This window comes from Lutra lutra, chromosome 6, assembly GCF_902655055.1.
Source record: "Lutra lutra chromosome 6, mLutLut1.2, whole genome shotgun sequence".
Lineage (NCBI taxonomy): Eukaryota > Metazoa > Chordata > Mammalia > Carnivora > Mustelidae > Lutra > Lutra lutra.
Genome location: NC_062283.1, coordinates 70,206,151 through 70,227,473, shown reverse-complemented (window position 1 = coordinate 70,227,473; position 21,323 = coordinate 70,206,151). Strand labels below are relative to the sequence as shown.

Sequence of the window (21,323 nt, the reverse complement as noted above, 5' to 3'; positions counted from 1 at the left end):
GGGAAAATATAGAGTTCTTAAGCTTGAATTTTTGACATTAAAACTTTTCCCATTTGATACCCATAGTCATCACCCACAAATAGTTTTGTATCATCTGCAAGGTACTGGTGAAGCAAGGGCTTCATTTTTATCTGTTACCATTTTATTTTCTTCTTACATTTATTATAGTGTATCTATTTAGAAGGTCTTGACTAAGAATCAGACTAAGAAACTGAAAATGTCTTAAACACAAATGTGATCTCAAAAGAGTCTGGAAATAGGTGGGCCCAGTGTTCATTCAATTTTTCATTGCTTTTTATCTTAAAACATGTAATGGAGTAAAATGCTAAACAGGCAGGAATTTTAAAGCCAAAATTGGAGACACAAAGAAAATTTGAGCTCATGAAAAGCTCAAAGCTCAAAACTCAAAGCCTAAGTCCAGTGACAGCCATCATCCCCATCTAACTCATTGATTCTGCTTTGCTATGGGGGGTTCTCCCAGGGAGAAGCTTCAAAACCACAGACAGGGCAGGGAGCTCTTCTGAATGTGGTGGTCTTCATGATTAGAATAGACTAGTGAGATCTAGTTATTTCACACATGTTAAAGCGATTTAATTGGATCAACTTTTCACAGTTCTAGAGACCAGGGAAGAACAATCTGATAAGTTCAACTGATTTACCTAATGACATATGTTTAGTTAAATAGGAAAACCCAAGTTCAAGTTCATAAGGACAATTTTAATTTCCAAACTAAAGCTTAGTATGCTGCCCAAACCTTATTCAGTCTTAGATGGCTGTTGGTAACCCCTTTGAAAAATAGGTAGCATATTTCATATATTCTGAGAAATACCTAGTACAGCGTAAATATTTATTTAAGGAATATTATGATTCCAATGGATAATAATGGACTTAAAACATTGCCATTGCCCCTAAGAACTTCATTAAAATTTAAAAAATTGAGAAATGATTAGATATGGAATGCCGTCTCCGTAGTTCAGGGATTGTTTCTCTCCTATGTTTGGTTATTGTTTGTTTTTGACAGGGGGTGGGGGCTACTTAATATTCAAATTGAGAGTGCTAAATAAAATATGTCTCTCCTAGAACCATTCTAGTTAGATATTCCAGTCCAAAGGGAGGAATGGAAACAAAAAAACAAAAAACAAACAAAAAAACCCCCCAAACAACAACAACAACAACAACAAACAAAGGGAGGTCCACTGAAAACTCTACCTAGTTAAAGGCAGCTTAATGTTAATGTTAAGGTCAAGGTCAAGGTTATGGACTTTAAGGTCAGACAAATACGGCTTTTTATCCCACTTCTACTCTGTCCTATCTGTGCAAACCCAAGAAATTTTTAAACTTTGCAGGCCTCAGTTTTCTCATCTATAAAATAGATAATGCCAATAATTACTTTATTGTGTCTTAAGAGAATAGAGTGAGATAATTAATACTCATGAACCATTTCTCAGTGTGTAGTACATGAACACTATTCATTAAGCGTGGGTTAAGAGGACATGCCTTATGTCTGTTTTACAACAGCTATGATTGTGTCAATTCAAAATGCTCAGTAGAAAACAGGACCCTTCTGAATTATACATGTTTTTCAAGGGAGGGAAATTAAACTGATATACATAAATATAAAATTTAAATAGCATATCTTTAAAACCCTAATTGCAGACTCTCTTTTCCTTAATGATTAGCTTTTAAACAGGAACCCTAATTTAGGCTCCCAAAGCAGTTCACCTCTCTCTTCTCAGGCAGGGAATGGCACTGCACACATGCTTGCTGGGTCGTGTTGCCGCGCGCCCAGTCTCTCCGCTGTCTGCTACCAACATTCTGAGGCCGGTGGTTTGAACTAACCTCCTTCTCTAAAGCCAATCTTTAAAATAGGAAAGTAAATACTATATGATTTTAAATTACATTGTTAAATGTATTTTCACTACTACTAAATTATACTATTTAACACATTTAATACTTAAGTATATCATATATTGTTGTTACAATTAGTAATATGTAATAAATTATGTTTTAATAATAATGAAAATATTTTAAAATTCAATAATTTTAATTTAAATATTTAAATATTAATTTAAAAATTCAATAACAGTTTAAGAATAACAAGAATTTTTTTTTTAAAGATTTTATTTATTGTCAGAGAGAGAGGGAGAGAGAGCAAGCATAGGCAGACAGAATGACAGGCAGAGGCAGAGGGAGAAGCAGGCTCCTGCTGAGCAAGGAGCCCGATGCGGGACTCGATCCCAGGACGCTGGAATCATGACCTGAGCCAAAGGCAGCTGCTTAACCAACTGAGCCACCCAGGCGTCCCAAGAATAACAATAATTTAAATAGATATCAATTATTCTCAATGTAAAATTATATTATTATAAATCCCCATTTTGGAAGGGCTTTGCAATAATTTTGCATTGTCAAATTTCTTTCTTTGTAGCAAAGGTCACAATTGGACCCTTTGTCTGACATATGGGTTATAATATTTGCAAATGCAGGTCAGATGACTTAAGGAGGAACTGTAGATCCTTGCTATCTGTGAAGTCATGTTTGCTAGTTCTTCATCCTCTCTGAGTTTAAATAGTGTGTCTATCAGCAGAATAGCCATGAAGAACTTCAAGAAAGCACTTTGCTCTCAGCTGTAATCTTTACTCGTAAGTGATCAAAATACTCTCATTGAAAATAGGTGAAGAGATTGAGAAACATTTTTTATTATATATTGTTAAAGAAAATGTTTGTACAAATATTTGTAATTTGTGAGCAGATAACCTCTTTTATATTAGCAAAGGCTCATTCACCATTCCAATTAAAATTACAATTTTATATCTCACTTAATAATAAATAAAATTATATAGAGTTTACATAATGCTATAGTATCTAAAATAGCAACTTGCAAACTTAGCCCTCAATCCCTGCAAACCTGTGCTTTTTTTCTCGTTGGAATTTATTACCATGTAATGACTTAGCACGTGTTTGAGCTGTGAACATCTGCTTTGTCCATCTCTGGCCGTCATCCAAATAAGGACAGGGATTTCTATCTGTTTGGTTCACTGTTGTCTTCATAGTGTCTTACAGGATCTTTGGTGAATAGTAGGTACTCAGTAACCATTGAGTATTCGTTCAACAAATCATTATGGCTAATTTAACTGGAACAACCTGAGTATATTAAGCGACAAGATTCTTAAACATGGAGAAATTGATTAAGAACTTACTACTGGGTAGATATTAGAATTTTGTGATTGAATCCATTATCTGCATTTACAGACAGGATCATTGAGATAGGAGGACCACAGGACTTCCCAAGGTCACTTAGCTCACAGGTGGAGCCTGGACTGGACATCAGCATAGCTGGTATGTGTTCTAACTACTGCACTATTTCCAGAAGACAGAAAGGGTGAGAGCTTTGACTTTAGCTACATGTGTTGGGGGAAAGAGAAATAAAAGGTACTGGAACCTATTACCAAGGCTACCCCCTCATAAACCCTTCATGCACATTGAAGGTCAAGAACCATTTCCTGCTATCCCAGGAACCTCTCTTTACCATTGCAATAATTTTTGAAGCAATGAAATCTTAAAGATTTCTGTTCTTCTCTTTTCTGAGTGAACTCTGATGTATTCTTGGGAAGATGTTTTTAAGTCTGAAGCAAAGTTAACTGATTTTGTGCTGACTACTTAGTCATAAACAGAATAATACAAGGGATGTAATTAGTGCCCCCCCCGGTTTATTGTTTTCTCAATATCTGGAAAAAGACCAATGTTGGAGTTTCTCTCACGTCACTTAGTAATTACAACTATGATCACATATTTCCTAAAATATGTGACTTTATTAGAAAAAGGAAGTTGTGGGATTTGGCTCTTCTGGGTCAAAGTCCCAGCCTTCCACTTCTGTTCCCCCCTCCCCTGCCCCCATCTCCCATCAGTTCCCTGCTTCTGTACTCTCCATGGGTGTTTCCCCAGACCTCTGCCCACTATCTGTACGTGGGCAATTGCTCTTTTCTCTGTTCCAGATTTCCTGGGTTGGGGGGGGGGCAGGGGGTGGGGTAAGGTTTTGAGCCTATAGCAATTCTAGCCCCAGAGGGTGGTGGCTAGGGTGGTGGCTGGTGGTGGAGTGTGTGGGGAGGTCTGCAGGGTCATTGGTGATGCCTGTGATAAGTGACTCCTGGGCCTCTGCGCCCCCACAGGAAGGAGAAACTGCAGTTAGGACAAAGGTCACAGCACTCCTGAGGGAGGAGAAGTGTGAAAATCTTCTGTTGGCTCTGGCTCCTTGACATCTGGAGGCTGGGAGAAGAAAACATTTTAGGAGCCTGACTTTGCATTTGAAGAACTCTGCACTCTATTTCTAAAGCGGTTTCACTCCATGGTTGGCTTTAGGTAAAATGTCTAAGTGGTCATCCAATATCTGGTCTCAATCACTGAAAATACTGTCCAGGAAGACCCAATGTCTTTTAACCTACAATCAGATTAAAAGTTTCAAAAATGCAAACATTTGAGAGAATTAAATAAAAAGCAATGTTTTTATTAAGAACAAGGGTTAAGGCACTGGGTGCCTGGAAGGAGTGGTGGTAAGCTAGACAGCAGGGTCAGGACAAACCTTAGGAGTGTCAGCACTCTGAACACTTATGTGAGCCCTGGGGCCTGGTGCCTGGGACTGGAGGATGTCCAGCCAGCAGTTACTGCATGGTGGGAACCAGGAGTCCAAGAGCATATTATTTATGAAAATACAAACTAAGAGATGTCTGTCTGACGTTTATGGAACCCCAGACTCTGGGCAGAAATTCAATAAATGGGAAGCAAGTCACAAATTTAAGGAGAAATCCAGGAAAAGTTGACTCCACGGGATCCCCATCTACAGAATGAGGGTGCCCTAAACTCTAGCCAATGGTAGGACTGAGAGCCCAACTTGGTGACACAGGTGAGTCAGCTGTTGAGAGTTCACCTGGGAGAAGTTGGAGGCCATGGACACAGGGAGTCAGGAGGCAGACAAGGGAGGGTGCTGTGAAATGCTTAGGAAGAAGCCTCTGAAGACTGTGGTGGAAGTGATCACTCCTGTTGTAGTGGACAGCTCATAGGCGATATGTGGAATAGAGAAAGTATCAAGAAACAGGTTTTCTTAAAAAACAAACAAAAAATCAAAAAACCAAAACACCACTCAGAGAAAAATACTTTAGTATTTCTATCCTTTATTTTTCTGTTTTATTTTTCATAGTTGAGCCAATCTCCAAATACATAATACAGTTTTATGCACGTTTTTCTGCCTAATATTATGGTGTAAATTCCCTCAAACCATTAAAAACTCTTCATTGGGCTGATATTTAGAATGTTCTTCTCTCTAGATTACTTCATCGTAAGAATACAGTATATAATACATATAATATACAAAATATGTGCTCATCAACTGTGTGTGTTACTGGTAAGGCTTCTGGTCAACAGAAGGCTATTGGGAATTACGTTTTTGTAGAGTTCAAAGTTACATGCAGATTTTTGACTGCAGCGGGCTTGGCGTGCCCCAACTCTCATGCTGTTCAAGGGTCAACTCTCCTTGTAGAAATCTAGCCTGTTTATTTATTTACTTATTTATTTAAGAGAGAGTGAGTACAAGCAGGGGGAGTGGCAGGCAGAGGCAGAGGGAGAAGCAGGCTTCCTGCACGGAGCTGGGAGCACCATCCCAGGACTCTGGGGTCATGACCTGAGCCGAAGGTAGACACTTAACTTACTGAGCCACCCAGGCGCCCCGAGATGATATTTAGTGATTATTCAATAGCTCATACAAAGAAAAAGCAACCACTTAAAACCTGCCTTCTAGAACTTCTGGCTTCTGAAAAAGCTCCAGACGTGGAAGCGCCGCAGGGGAAAGGCTCTGAACCACAATCGTAACAGTAACAACAGTCATGAAATCCCTGGAGCACTTCAAGGTAAATAAATACTTGAGAAGAGTCCAAAAAAAGACCCCAAATTATACCTTTACATTGTGCTTTTTATCTTTCATTATACCAAGTGGAAGGCACGCACTGATGGATGCCTTTTCCATCTTCCAGTCTCAGGGAAAGAATGCAGAGAACAAGAATGTTGGGGGCGTGGGGGAAGAATGTCCAGCAGTCCGCTTTTGCATTTCCCCAACCACCAAGGTTCCAGGCTGAAATAAAATTTTAACTTAATAATAGTGTAGTGAAAAAAAAAAAAATAGTGTAGTGAGACCAAACTGCAGACCAGAAACTGAACTTTGTGCTTTTAGCTTCCATTCCTCTAGGCTGGAACCTTGGCCTTTGAAACTCAAAAGCTAATTATTTAATATTTTCCTTCTTTGCCTACTGTAGCATCATCCCATCCCTGAGACATAAAGATGAGAAACACTGAGGGCAAGAGATAAGAGCACATGACAGTGAGAGACAATGCCCTCTTGCCCCCTTGATACCATCAAATGTCCCACCAGAGAAATAGTTATTGCCCTGGCGATGACCAATATATATCTTTTGGCCAAGTTCAAGGTTCAGTTTATGTGCTATGGCAGACCATGATCAGGTTCTAGTGGGTCTGATAAGCAGTAAGAGATGATGGCAGAGATATGTACATGAGGAAGAATTCGCTTGTATGACAAATTCTTCAGGCCTTGAAGGTTGGCACGGCCCCTCTTTAGTCTGCTAGTACAAAAGGGCGTTGTTTGGGGCTCGTTTTGATGACTATAAAGTTTCATTTTCCTGGAGTTATATGATACTGATGGAGTTCAACTGAGTCTGAGGATGTACATTCTGTATTTTCAATAACTATAATCTTAGATATATTTGATCATATCCAATCTATACTGTTGCTAATGAATTGTAAAGCTCATTCTGATAAAGAAATAGCAGAGAAGTTTGTTCTTAATGAAATTCCTCACAGTTAATATATCATGGTAACTAAACTTTGAATTGTATTGTTTGAGGTCTGGTGTTATTTAATGAAACTATGGTAACTAAGATTTCTGCCTTTCAGGGGTGCCTGGCTGGCTTAGTGGGTATAGAGCATGTGACTTTTTTTTTTTTTAAAGATTTTATTTATTTATTTGAGAGAGAGACAGTGAGAGAGAGCATGAGTGAGGAGAAGGTCAGAGAGAGAAGCAGACTCCCCATGGAGCTGGGAGCCCGATGCGGGACTCGATCCCGGGACTCCTAGGATCATGACCTGAGCCGAAGGCAGTCGTCCAACCAACTGAGCCACCCAGGCGTCCCGAGCATGTGACTTTTTGATCTTGGGGTTGTGAGTTCGAGCCTCATGTTGGGGTAGAGGTTACTTAAAAAAAAATTATAAAATTTCTGCCTTGGGGCGCCAGGGTGGCTCAGTGGGTTAAAGCCTTTGCCTTCAGCTCAGGTCATGATCTCAGGGTCCTGGGATGGATCCCCTCAACGGGCTCTCTGCTCAGTAGGGAGCCTGCTTCCTCCTTTCGCTCTCTGTCTGCCTCTCTGCCTACTTGTGAACTCTGTCTGTCAAATGAATAAATAAAATCTTTAAAAAAAAATTCTGCCTTTTAGAACCATGCAAATGATGACTGCCTCTTTGGTGGCAGATTAGAAATTTCCAAAGGTAGTGCAACAGTCTCTTCCATCCTACCTGTTCTTCTCAGACTTTGCTATTTTCACATCCAGAGGTGGGGCCTGTTTCCCTGTCCTCGAGTCAGGGCAGTTTTGTGACTCTGGCAACCAATAAAATGCAACAAAAGTAACTGTGATTTCTCAAACTGAGTCATTAAGGACAATGACTAAGCTTAACACTGGAACACTTCTTCCAAAGCTTGAAGCCACCATATAAGTTCTCCAATCATCTGAAGACCATCATGCTGGGAAGAAGCTCAAACAAGCCCATGTGGAGAAACCATGAGGAGGAAATGCATGAATTCATTGGCCCAGTATTATATTTTTGGTCTGTTAGGTTGTTTCCAATTTTTTGATATAATTAATTCTGTAACAATATCTTAGAACACAGTGCATTTTTCATGAGTGCAACTACGTGCCAGTTAAATTCCAAAAAACAGAAACAGCACAATATCTTGAAATTGGAAGGATATTTCTTTTTCACATTCCACCAATAAAGCTACAATAAGAAAGTGCTTAGCAGTCCATTTTGTTAGTGAAGTTATATACATTATTTGTGCCAAAAAGGCAAAAGACATTGGTAGCACAACGAAGGAGATAAATTTCATCCTGTAGGCAAGGTCATTTATTCTGATTTAAATGTATATTTTGTAGAAAGATGGCCATATTCCTCTGACCGAGAAATTGGAGAGTTGTCTATTCTTTAACCTACAATCCTAAAAATACAGAAAATGAGCAAAGATTAGGTGGACAATGGGAAAGTTTTTCATGAAACCAAGCTTTAGGGGTCGATTTTGGGGTCGATACCATTTGTCTTTATGTTGTACACCAGTTTCGTTAACATTTGCTAGAAGATGCTCAGCTCAGAAAACAAAACAAAACAAAACAAAACACACAAAAAACCCATGCCTGTATTGCTCACATGAGACCTCATTCCAATAAGGAAAGCTGAAGTTCCATTAGTACAATTTATTTAAGACCACATGGAAGTTTATTTGATACTTAAGTCATAAAAAAGGACACCAACACAAAACTATCTGGCCTGAAAGAGTTAATCCTCAGCCACCTAAAAAGTAGCTCTCCAGAATGACTCACTTCTGTAACTTGCAGATTTCAAATCCTTAACTTTATCTGGATGCAAGGCTAATTGAAATTTGTACAATATTTCCTTTTCCAGACAGCTACGCTTGCGCATGTATCAGGTCTGTGGTGGCTAGTTTCAGCTCTCTGTCTCAATAGACTTGATAAGGCGGTATATTGGTTAATATGTAGCAAAGTTCTCAAAGTACTCTAGCAAACTTCCTTGTCTGTAACGTACCCTTGGAGTATTTGTCTATTAATTTTGGCTTTGTTTGCTTTTTCATTTTGAAAGATGTATTGGTCTCAAAGGGTTCTGTTTTTCCCCTCTGCAGCATCGTTTGTTTTTCGGATGGGTCTTCATTATAATGGTGCCACTGTCTGCTACAGCAGAGATGGTCAAAAACCCAGTTGCCTGCTGAGCTGAACCAAGCCCAGAGAAGTGAAGCTGTGGACGGTCCGAAGAGCTCCAGTTTCAGGCGGTGCCAAGTGTCACAAACTTGCTGAAATGCAGTTTGCCTTTTCTACATCGTTTACTTCCCATGCGAAGCTCACTGCTAGGATCTAACCTTTAGATGCTTTCTGAGTAAAAGGAAACTCAGTATGAAATAGCTCTTATGTGACTATTACACGGTATCTAGGATTTAAAGGTCTAGAGTAAATGGTTTAAATGTTATTTTAAAAGGCAAAGATATTCTCACATGTCAAAAAAAAAAAAATACACCCAAAACTCCAACCTCCACCAGCCACTCTTTCAACAGAAACTTAAAGAACTTGATACAGTGGGATGGAGAAAATGAGAAGAATGGTCATCTAAAAATCGCCATCGGTGAAGTGATGAAGAACATTTGCTGGCTGATTCTGAAACTTATCAGTGTTGCGACTCTTGGCGGCATATGGATTTCTCTGATACATTGTACAGTTTTAAACTACTGCCTAAAGTCATGTGTAACTGACCTGGTAAGTTCAGCTGCTCTAATATTTCTCTTTGCAGGAACTGGATTGTGTAGAATTCAGCTTGTTAAAAATGAGTGGATGATTTTCTCATGAGACGTGGTAGCACCGCAAGAAAGATTTTTTTTTCCCCCCAAAATAAGTTAGGAATGTTTTTAATTACAGAAGTTAGGGAGGGCTATTTTGTTTCTTTAAGTTATCTGCTCATAGATTTCCTTTTTTTCCCTGTGGGGGAGGGGGCATAAGAATTGGCTTAAAGAGGCTTACATGCGGTAAACTGTGCACGTTTTTAAAATATCAATTTAAACTTGTCTATTTCCAAACCATTTGTTTTTATTGAAGCAAGAAATAGGGTTGGCCATAGGGCCATACCTCCTAGTTGCAGACGGCAGTAGCGTTTATGGTGGGGATGGAGGGCTGTATGGGGAGGTGGATGCCCAAGGGAGCAGATGCAGATAAAACAACGTTTTATTTGAAAAGCAAGACTTGTTTTTAAGTTCCTTTACTTCTACCTGTGCATTTGTAATTTTTTTCAATAATGAGTTTTCTGGATATTCTTCCCCTATAAAATGTTCCATATCTTTCAGTTATTGGGATGTGGTTGTGCTTCAAATAGCCCCTGAATCAATTGTAAAAAAAATATATATATATATATATTTTCTAGCCACGGAAAGATGTACTCTTCTTATCTAGAGACAAAGGAAATAGCTTGATAGCTTATGAGCTACTTATAGTCCTACTTTTTCCAATAATAAAAGTACTCCTTGTTATGCTAAAGTGTTGGGGGTAGAAGTCCCGGGCGGATAAAAGGGCTAATTATCTGTGTTACACTCTTCTGGCTTAATTTAAATTACAGATTAAAACACTAGTTAAGCTTTCTTTTCTTTTCTTTCTTTTTTTTTTTTAAAGATTTTATTTATTTGTTTTACAGACAGAGATCACAAGTAGGCAGAGAGGCAGACAGAGAGAGAGAGGGGGGAAGCAGGCTCCCCGCTGAGCAGAGAGCCCGATGTGGGGCTCTATCCCAGGACCCTGAGATCATGACCTGAGCTGAAGGCAGAGGCTTTAACCCACTGAGCCACCCAGGTGCCCCTACTTAAGCTTTCTATGGATAGTAGCAGTTTTTTAAAAAGTTTGGTATTTTATATAAATCACTGTTGAAGATCTTATTGCCATTAAGGTGGGATTGTATGCATTAGGCTTTGAGAGTCATAATCCAAACTTAAACATGGAAAAAAAGACTATAATATGTATTCTTTTTTTTTTTTTTAAATTTGACAGACAGAGACCACAAGTAGGCAGAAAGGCAGGCAGAGACAGAGGAGGGGGGAAGCAGGCTCCCCGCTGAGCAGAGAGCTGGATGTGGGGCTCGATCCCAGAAGCCTGAGACCATGACCCGAGCCAAAGGCAGAGAGGCTCAACCCACTGAGCCACCCAGGCGCCCCATTTGTATTCTTTATTGAATAATTTAAAAATTTCCCTGATTAGAATATATATTCGCTGCAAAATATTTATGAGATACAGAAGTAGAGAAGAAAAATAAAAATGCATTTTCTCTTCAAATATGTATATAATTTTACATACAGTTGTGCATCTGTCTTTTTCACCTAACATGACCTTGTAAGTTTTTCCTACACCCTGACGTTTTTATGGAAATGGGATCTTCAGTATATTTAAAATATTCCCATCCTATAAATGTCCACCACAATTTGTTAGTTTCCCCTTACTGTCAAAGCTGATGTTGGTTGTTTCCATTACTGTAGTCTCCGTTTTGTTTTGTTTCATTTTTTAGTTATGTTTAGTTTTGTCTTATCTTTGTGTGGGCTCTTGGGTTTCAGGCAGTAGGAACAGACATTCTGTTCCTTTGTTGCACTGCCTTCCGCTCACCACCCACAGACACAGGCCCCGCCGATGTGGTGGCCACTGGGACAGACATGGTCTGCCAATTTGCCGAGCGCCTCTCATCAATGTTCTCCATCTGGGCCTCCCACACAGGGCCTGGAGGGACAAAAGCTAGGTCAATGAACAGTGGATATAGCCATGGATCAAGGGAAGCATATGTAAAGTGCTCGAGTTTATGATACTGTTCGCATTGTTCATGTGTGCCATTCTTTGAAGCCCGGACGTTCGCTGCGAAGGTCATCTTTGATTTCACTGGGTGGTTCTTGACCCTGAGGCATCTTTGCTTTTTAAAAAGAAACACAGAGTCTTATACAAAGGAAAGTTTAGAATTGCTGTCCTAATGTACACAGATCATAGTTCTATGCTGAGCATGAACAATTTATATCATTTGAGGGATCTGTAGGTATTAGTTGAATGTAGTAACTGACTTAATATTTTTGAGTTATATGTGCCTGTGCTGCAGAGAACAAAAAAGAATGAAGGTTCTTCAGAACACTAGTATGGTGGCAGCCTTCGTGAAAAAGAGACAAATGACATCAACAGTCAAATAGTTTATGGGAATGCTTCTTGCCAGCTTTGTGTAGATTCACAGGGCACAGCAGCATATTAATGGCTTTGTTTAATCATAATTTTCTGATCTTCTTCAGCAATAAAACCTTTTTTTTTTTTTTTTTTTGAGTAGCAAGTCCCAACGACTCAGGAACTAGAGTTGAGAAATGTTCTGTTAGAAGCATCAATTCAATTCAATGCAAGGCATTAGAAACTAGAGTTCAGAGGTTATCCTGTTTTTGAAAAAAGAACAAGGGGCACCTGGGTGGCTCAGTGGGTTAAGCTTCTGCCTTCGGCTCAGGTCATGATCTCAGGGTCCTGGGCTCTCTGCTCCGCAGGAAGCCTGCTTCCTCCTCTCTCTCTGCCTGCCTCTCTGCCTACTTGTGATCTCTCTGTCAAATAAATAAATAAAAACCTTTAAAAATAAATAAATAAATAAATAAAATTAAAAAAAGAACAAGCATCAATATCTTTCTTGTATATCTATATATAACTTTATACCAAGATAATAGAACAGAACCAGAATCCAAAAATGCCACAAAATATCCAGGAATTAGCATAGTTTTTACTGGCGTAGGGGTGGGCAGATCAGTAAGAGGGAATACAGTGTGGGAGGGAAGCTGTGCACAGAAGGAAGTGTGGAATATGACAAAGACGGCAGTTCCAACCAAAGTGGGGCTGTTCGTTTACCATAAAAGATAACACCTTCCTTCAGTAGGTGAGTGAATAAACAAACTGTGGTACATCCAGACAGTGAACTATTATTCAGAGCTGAAAAGACATGAGCTTTCGAGCCATAAGAAGACATGGAGTGAACCTTAAAGACATACACTAAGTGAAAAAGCTGACCTGAAAAGACCCCATACTGGATGAGTCCAAACACATGACATTTTAGGAAAGGCACAACGATGGAGATGATGAAGAGATAGATCAGTGGTTGCCAGGAGCGGGTTTGTATGTGGTGGGGAGATGCATAGGGAGAGCACAGAGGATTGTTAGAAACGGTGAAAATACTCTGTACAATATCACGATGGATACATGTCAGTATACATTTGTCCAAACCCACAGAATATACAACTGTGAGTGCGCCCTAAGGTAAACTACGGACTTCAGAAGATTATTATTGTGTCCACGTAGATCTATCCTTGGTAAAAACTACCATTCTGGTGACTGATGTGGATAATGAGGGTGGCTATGCCTGTGTGGGGTCTGACAATGAAGTCTGTTTTTTTAGTATATGTGCTGCCGAAGCGAGCACATGTTTTTTTTTTTTTTTTAAAGATTTTATTTATTTATTTGAGGGAGAGAGAGCAGAAGGAGGGGCAGAGGGGCAGAGGGAGAGAGAGAGAGAGGGAAGCAAACTCCCCACTGAGCGCAGAACCTAATGGAGAGCTCAGTCTCATGACCCTGAGATCATGACCTGAATCAAAACCAAGAGTTGAACGCTTAACCGACTGAGCCACCCAGGCACCCCAAAAATAAAGTTTTTTTCTTTTAAGTTCAGGCAAATTTTAAAAAACCTAACTCCTTAACAATACTATCAGATTCACATAGATTCCAGGAGTTGTTAAAAATACTGCAATTTAGATAAAACAACAGAAACGAAACAAAACGAAATAAGACTTCACCCCATAGAGACGTTGGAATAAATTAGAAGTGAATATTCCTACAGTCTTGGAGTGGCAATGCCTTAAGAAGACTGTTTCAAAAATACAGAATCCCTACAAGAAATTATAAATAATTTAACTACTTAGAAACTTAAAATATTGGACAATAAACAGAGCACAAGAAAAAGCCCCCAAAATGGGAAAAATATTACATAGGATGAACAGAATTTTAACCAAACCTTATATATAAAAAAGTATTTAAATTAAGTTTAGGGGCACCTGGATGGCTCAGTTGGCTAAGCGGCTGCCTTCACCCCCTCACTGGCTCCCTGCTCAGCGGGGAGTCTGCTTCTCCCTCTCCTTCTGATGGTCCCCCTGCTTGTACTCTCTCACTCTCTCTGTCAAATAAATAAAATCTTAAAGAAAAATAAAACAAGTTTAGAACATGAAGCCCTACTTCACAAAATAAAAAGCAGAAATGGCTAACACCTATTGATAAGTATGCAGCCTCACAGAATTGCAGAATGACTGACTTTGCTTTTATCAAATTGGCAAAGATAAAAACATTCATAGTCGGCAAAGGTGGGATAAACCAGTGCTCTCATGCTCATCAAGAAATATATCTGAAGAGATTATTGCATCACTCAGCAGAGATAAGTTTGGGAAAGTTGTTTGCACCTCATATTACTAATAGATGCCCAGTGCCTGGCACTGTACTCTAATAGTACATTATTTAGTTGAATCCTCACAGAACTTTATGCACTAAATACTATCTTATTTATGTGTCAGATGAGAATACTTCAATGTCACATCAGGCGCAATCGTCCTATATGGGACTAAAATGCAGACCATATTGCTCTGTTTCATTTCCTAGGGTAGGAAGTAAAGAAATGAAAGCAGTTCCGGCTGAGGTGGGGTGGCGGGAGAGACAAACTTGTGCCAAGTGGCAGAAATGGTTAAGAAGATTTAGGATCCAGGGCTGGGATTGTGGGTTTCAAGCAGCTCATTGGAGGAGGTGGTGCTACGGTAAACTGAGGAGGAGTCTCACTGCAAAGGGAGGACTGTGGATTTGGTGCAGATCATAGGGAGCATCGTACTTTGGTTAAGAGGACAGGGTCTGGAGACAACTCTCAGCCTTCTTTACATTTTAACTCTTGAGCCCTTCACTAAACCTCCCTGGTCTCAGCTGTACAAAGGGGTTAGTAATAATACATACCTACTAGTGCCGTTGAGAGGTTGAATAAGATTTAGTGTAAAACATCTGGTAACCTGTCGGAACATAGGATCACTCGCTGAATGGTAGCTCTAATAATGTTGAGGATGACGGTTGACAGCATCTTCTTCATCACCCCATAGACCTGACTCCTGAAGCTACCTTGCTCAAGGCCCTGTGGTGGCTCTCTCTTCAGCCTGTTAAATTTAGTCTTGAGAGCTGCCAATGAAAGGACTCAGGACTGTTACAATGTGACTTTATGGTCACCAAGAAACAGCTCTGTTGGCCCGCTGTTCAAAATGAAATGCAGAAACTACCCAGCAACCTCTGTTTTGTTTTTGTGAGCTAACGGATTTTTGAAGGGATCTGAAAAAATTTAATTGCAAATTCCCTCTTAGACTTCATTGTATATGATTGTGGTTCAATCATATAAAGGGGAATCAAAAGCTTTTTTTTGAATGAAATCCTGGAAACAAAGAATTATTATGCCCATGGCTGCAAAATTAATCTAAAAGATTCAGTTCTGACTCTCTGAGTATTTCTTATCAAAAATCAAAACACATGAAGCATCCTTCTTTCTGTACAAATGTAATTAGGGAATGGAGGCAAGAGCAATCTTCATTCCCACATCAAATGGCAGGGGAAAAAGCCACTTTGGTTCTTTGGTTCCTGTGACTGATTACTTCCTAAGTGAAACCCCAGAGTGCAAGGCCATTGGAGGAGGCTTTCAAGAGACAGGGCTTCTGGAGCATTCCTATGTAATAGGCCATTTTGAGTTCATGGGTTTATTCCTTATGTATGTACTTATTGAAGACCTTTTATCCCTCTGGACTGTTCCAAGTACAGAGTGAAGGCCGAAATGAATGGCTCTTACCTTGAAGGGGAGAGAATGCTCAGTGAACTTAGTGTTCAACGGATCTTCTCTTCCCTCTGAAAAGCAAGGGCTATTCAGAAGCCCTCAAGAGAGGCTTCAACCACCTGGAGTGGGGTGTGCCTGGATGGCTCAGTCGGTTAAGCATCTGTCTCTTGGTTTCCACTTGGGTCCTGATCTCAAGAATCATGATCTCATGGGTCATAGGATCCAGCCCCACGCCCTGCACCAGGCTCCCTGCTGGGTGGGGAGTATTCATCAAGATTCTTTCCTTCTGTGCCTTCCTCTGCTTGCTTGCGCCCTCTCTCTCTGAAGTAAATAAATAAATCTTAAAAAACAAAAATGAAACTAAACACCTCCAGGGCTCCTTTGGATTTTCTATCATCTCCTGGAACACATCTTGCTTATAGTGCTGGGTCAGCCAAGGTCAGATGGCATGCTCCTGGCTGGATTAATCATCTCTTCAATTCAATGTTTCAAATCCTGCGACTTTTCAGGGGATATTCCAAGCAGTACCAATTAGAGGTACTAGGAGTATTCACTTAGTTATCCTCTACTCATATTTCTAAGTTAGTCAGTGAGGGATGCTGACAATTAGATCTATCCATAGAACACTATTGACACATACCTGATCATCATAGACCCAATATTGTCATCCTTTGTAAGCCTTTCAGTTTATCAAGGACTCTACTCACGTAACAACCGGGAGAGGATGGACAATTTATAAGATTTTCCCCCTTCGTTCCTATTTCTTTTATATTCTTCCAGCACAAAAAGTTCTTAAAATTTATGAAAATATGAGGAAAAAAACCAGAGTAATCTGATGTTTTACTATATGTGAAATTCTGAATTTATATTTTTTCACTATTCTTAGACTGCTTAAAAAAAAACAAAACCTGACCATAATTCGTCTTTAACCCCCGAATCCTTTGACTTGATGAATTGACTAAAGTCACAGGCTTACTTCATATAGTGTGAGAGAATATGTCCATGGTCCTTAACCACTCCTTACGGCCCCCCTGCTCTGCCTTGATAATTTCTGCAGAATTCTCAGGCATTCCATCTTATAATGTGCATTGACATTTTACCAGATTTCATGACTGATTTAATGACTTTAAAACATTGTACTTTATAGTTAGAAAACACTATTCCAGGAAGCTTTTTTTTTTTTTTTTTTTAAAATAGCTATGGTAGTTGTACTGGACACAAGATTGATAGCTGGTGTTTCTGATCTCCTTCTTCACTTCAGGGCCGACAGCTTGACGTTGGCGCGCCGTACAATCTGAGTGAACCGGTGAGTAAGCACTTCCACTGTCAGGAAGTTTATGGTGTTTGCCTTGATAAGAATGGGACCATGGTCAGGTTTTATTACAATAAGAATAATTCCTAAGTAGAGTCTCATTTCTTTGTCCTTGATGGAGGAAGTTCAACTGAAAATAGCAAGAAGTCTAAATTACAGAATATTCAAAAGATGAACCCAGGCACAGCGTGTCTAGGAAGAAGGAACACACAGGACTAAGCCAACTCCATGACTTTGATTCTACTTGGCTGTGTGGCTTGGGGCAAATTACTTAATATTTCTGAGACTTCGTTTTATTACCTGTTGTCTCAGAGGGTTGGATGAGATGGTGTCCAGTGTTTCTCCTAACAATTACATTTATGGTTTTATTACTGGTTTGCACCTGTATCCACTTACTCAACTACTGTATAGTGACTCAAAATGAACACACTTCTCCAACTGTGGACTTCTTCCGGTTTTGGTATGCTGCCTTCTGGTTGAGTCCCCAGTTTTGAGTTTTGCTTGTTGTGCGAGGACATGGCCAGGACCCATGATATGCTCGATGCCATGGTATCCAGGACTTTCTCTGCTGCCAGCTACCCAGGGGACGGGGTGCTCCTTGAAGTTTGGGTGATCTCTGGGTTCTAGGCCTGCCCATGCCACCTCTGCTCAGCAACCTCGCTGCCTTGCAGGGAGTCACCCCAAGCCCTACTCTGCCTGGAAATAGGAGAAGTCTGCTTAGGATTGCAAAGGTCCACAGGTTCCTGGGTAGATACATTTTGTTACTATGTGGCACTAATCAGGTGGCAAGAAAAAGTCACCTTTCTCTAGTCACCATTTTCTCTTATTATGTCTCTTGCAGTGCATCCAAGGATGTCATTTCTGGAACTCTGTAGAGCAGGAAAACTGTGCTTTAAAATGTGTAAGTATTAATTATATTTTTGTTTTGGTACTAATATCACTTTCCAGAGAAAAGTTATCTAAGAGGATTCCCATTTGAATTTCCATTGGCTTTCACGGAGTTTGCATGACTCTAAAGGAAAAGTATGATAGCCTGACTGGTACATAAAAATGTGGAAAAATTGAGATAAATGCTATTAATGCAACTGGAGACCCGGGGAAGTGAATGCAAACTGTGGAACACAGGAATACCCATAATTGCTCTAAACTATAATGGCCTTTTAGTAGAATGTCAGGCACTTGTCAAATTCCCTAGTCTTGTGCTTCTCAAATGTTGAAGTTCAGTTATCTAAGGATCTTGATAAAATGCTCATTCTGATTCTGAAGACCTGGGGCGGGACACGAGATTCTGTACTTGTAACAAGCTCCCAGGTGATGTGATGCTTGTAGTTCCTGAATGACACTTTGGCCAGCAATGCCCTAGGTGGTGTTGGGAGTTTCTCTGTAGGTAACATGGCAGCATTCTAATCCAGAGGTCACAAACCCCTTTGTTTACTCCATGCTATATAGAAAATACATCCCCAAATGCTTTATTTTTAATTTTTAATTAATCCCAGCTTTGCCACTTAGTGTGTAACTGGTTAAGGAACTTCACCTCTTGGTACTTTACTTTCCCCCTCAATACGTTAGGATAATAATAGAATCTCCCTCTTGTATTGTGCCTGATACACTGTCATTACTCTGATATAGTGAATAAGAATTTTGTCTTTTAAGAGTGGATTCCTTTGTTCAGGTTGTTCAGGTCTGAGGTTGAATCATGGTGATTTGGGGTAATCCTAATATTGTTTCCTATTAACAAGTGAAACTCTATTGTTGAGATTTAAATAAAGACATTAACTTCTCCTTCCAAATGGTGCTCATAGCTTTTCTTGTATGGTCTTGTGCTCAGGTCTCTGGAACAGGCTTAGGCTTACTCTCACATTTGTGACTATGTGCCCCATAAAATGGGAGTTACCAAAAAGTGGAGTGGGCATTTTCTGGATTTGGGAACTATAACACATTTAAGAATTCTTTTACCTTTCTTTGGTGCCATTTTTTATGAATTCCAATGGAAATCATCCTTTGGTCTGTGTTTGCTGTCTTTTGCTCTGACCTGTAAGCCCATCAGAAGGGGTCTCTCTTTCTTGTTCCCACTGTCTGTTTCTCAGAACACCGTGAGAGGCACACAGTAGGTGCTCAGACAGCACTTGCCAGGTTACTGAGTGGGAAGAACCATCTGATGCTGGCGACAGTCCAGGCAGTACAGTCGACACCAGAGCAGCCAGTCCAGACAGGGGCAGGGGCACCTTTGCTAGCCAGAGCTGTTGGTGGTTTCCATGTCAGCTTCTGTCTCCACTGGGCATCTGCCAATACCTCTTCATTTTCTTACCCCGACCACCGCAGATCACCTCTTGGTCAACTGGGATTTTCTAGTAGACATCAAACTGCATCATTTTTCTGGAGATGCAAACAGAAGGGGAGAGGGAAAATTTAAGCCCAACATGGGCTCCATCTCACAATGCTGAGATCATGACCTGAGCCAAGTTCAGGAGTCTGTTGCTTAACCAATGGCTCCCTGCAAACATAATTTTTACAGCTGTTCATACAGTGGCTTGCCTGGACTGAAGGCCCAGCTCTGGGCTCCTTGATTTTGATTGTTTTTATTGGTTATTTGTCAGTGGTGGGGCAAGAAATTAATTTGAAAAAGTGTCATTAAAATTATTTACAGACTTAAGGATTGTAAGTAATTTCACTTTTCTTTTTTCCTGTGCAGAATGAAACCTATGCCCCTGTTTGCGAGGTGAGTTGGCAAGCACAAAACAGATGTCATCAAACCCCATGTCTTTATCTCTTAGATTTAAAAAGCTATTAAAATAAGAATGAAGAAGCCACCTAAGCCTTCATAATAAATCACAGTAGTCTATCATTTAATATGTATATTAAAAAAGAACACTGTATTTACAATTTTCTTCCTTCTTCAACAAACTCCTTGAAAACATTTTAAAGCACAGCTTTTAAGATATTTTATTATTGTTTTTTCCCTACTATGATAATAAGTGTCTTCCTGCGGACTCTGGCTGCTCAGGTCTCTTTTCTCAGCTCCCCTCCCTCTGCTGGCTCCTCCCCTGCACTGGATTTTCTCCTCTTTTTCAGAAAGACCTTAGGGATTTTGATTTTTTTTCCTACTTGATCTTCTTCAACTGTTCTGGATTCTATGGTCCTCAGAATTAGTTTTAGATCAACCAGAGAGGTTTATGGAGAAAATATATTATTTCTCAGTTTAAAGCCCATGTTGTATTCTATTTAAATGTCCTTGAAACGAAAGGACAGAACTATTTTATTCTGCCTGGGAAAGGAATATAACTTACCATCCATTAGTAAAACAAAAAAGTTTCTTTCTACTAGAGAATAAAAATAAACAACACAAAATGTTACATTGGATTATTTTCTCAATAATCTGTGCTTTCTCTGTGCCTGAGTGATATTCCCCTGGGAGTAGATGGGGGGGGGGCTTGGGGGGGAGGCAGAATTTACTCCATATGTAAAAAAAACAATTGTAAGTCTTTCCTAATTGAAATTTAAAAAAATCAAAAACTGCCCGAGAAGCTTTTTATGTGGTTAAAGTAACATTGCCACCCTCCCCCACCAAAACCATCCCTCAGAAGATAGTGCTAAGAAAGTCAGGGATGATTCAAGCCTCTCAAGCTCAGAAGCAGCCTGAGATTGGATTGCTAATGCGGTAGTTTCCTGGTGATCAGTGTGCTGCCTGCCGTCTGTGTGTATATGACATAAAGCTTTTCTCTCTATTATAACTCACATTATTATTCTGTTCTTTTCTTTGTATACTGGGCTGTTTTACACTTTAAATAAAGTAGAACTGAACAGCAATACATGCTATAGAGGTACAGAGATTGAGATAGATCTATGGAGACTAGATGTTTGAACTCAGGTTCTGAGTTCTGAGTTCTGTAGGTGTGGGTTCTGAACTCAGAACCCATACCTGCAGGAGGAAATCAACTCTTCAACCATTAATGCTTCAACCTAGGAAGCTGGGAATTTCTGCACACATTCTTTGGAGGAAATAGTGTTGGAAGAGTTAGCAAACTATAACTTGGAAAATGATGTCAGCCAGTGAGATGGCTTATCCCTGCTAATTGAAAATGCAAATTAGATCATATTGTTCCTAAAAACCTTTCTATGGCTTTGCATTGCTGTTGAGAAAGCTTATGAACTACCCTTTGCTGGGCCCCATCTTGCACCCCCTGTCCCTTGTTCTCTGCCTGCCACACGGGCTTTTCCCTCTTTAGAATATAGAGGGAACATTCCTGCCTCCTAGCTTTTGTCCTTAAGACCTTTTATGAGTCCAGATGCTTGCAGTCAC

The 21,323-nt window shown here is 39.9% G+C and overlaps 1 protein-coding gene across 3 annotated transcripts in view; it reads left to right on the top strand.

Moving 5' to 3' along the window:
• Positions 1 to 8,887: 8,887 nt before the first annotated feature.
• ROS1 (ROS proto-oncogene 1, receptor tyrosine kinase) overlaps positions 8,888 to 21,323 on the top strand; it is a 113,434-nt gene continuing 100,998 nt past the window's right edge. For all 3 annotated transcript variants that reach the window (XR_007128215.1, XM_047734437.1, XM_047734436.1), the window contains exons 1-4: positions 8,888 to 9,587; positions 16,973 to 17,017; positions 17,865 to 17,924; positions 19,716 to 19,742. Coding sequence is in view for 2 of the 3 variants with exons in the window: in XM_047734437.1 (XP_047590393.1) it covers positions 9,465 to 9,587; positions 16,973 to 17,017; positions 17,865 to 17,924; positions 19,716 to 19,742 (255 nt within the window). In the remaining variant the exon portion in view is untranslated. The remainder of the gene's footprint in view (positions 9,588 to 16,972; positions 17,018 to 17,864; positions 17,925 to 19,715; positions 19,743 to 21,323) is intronic.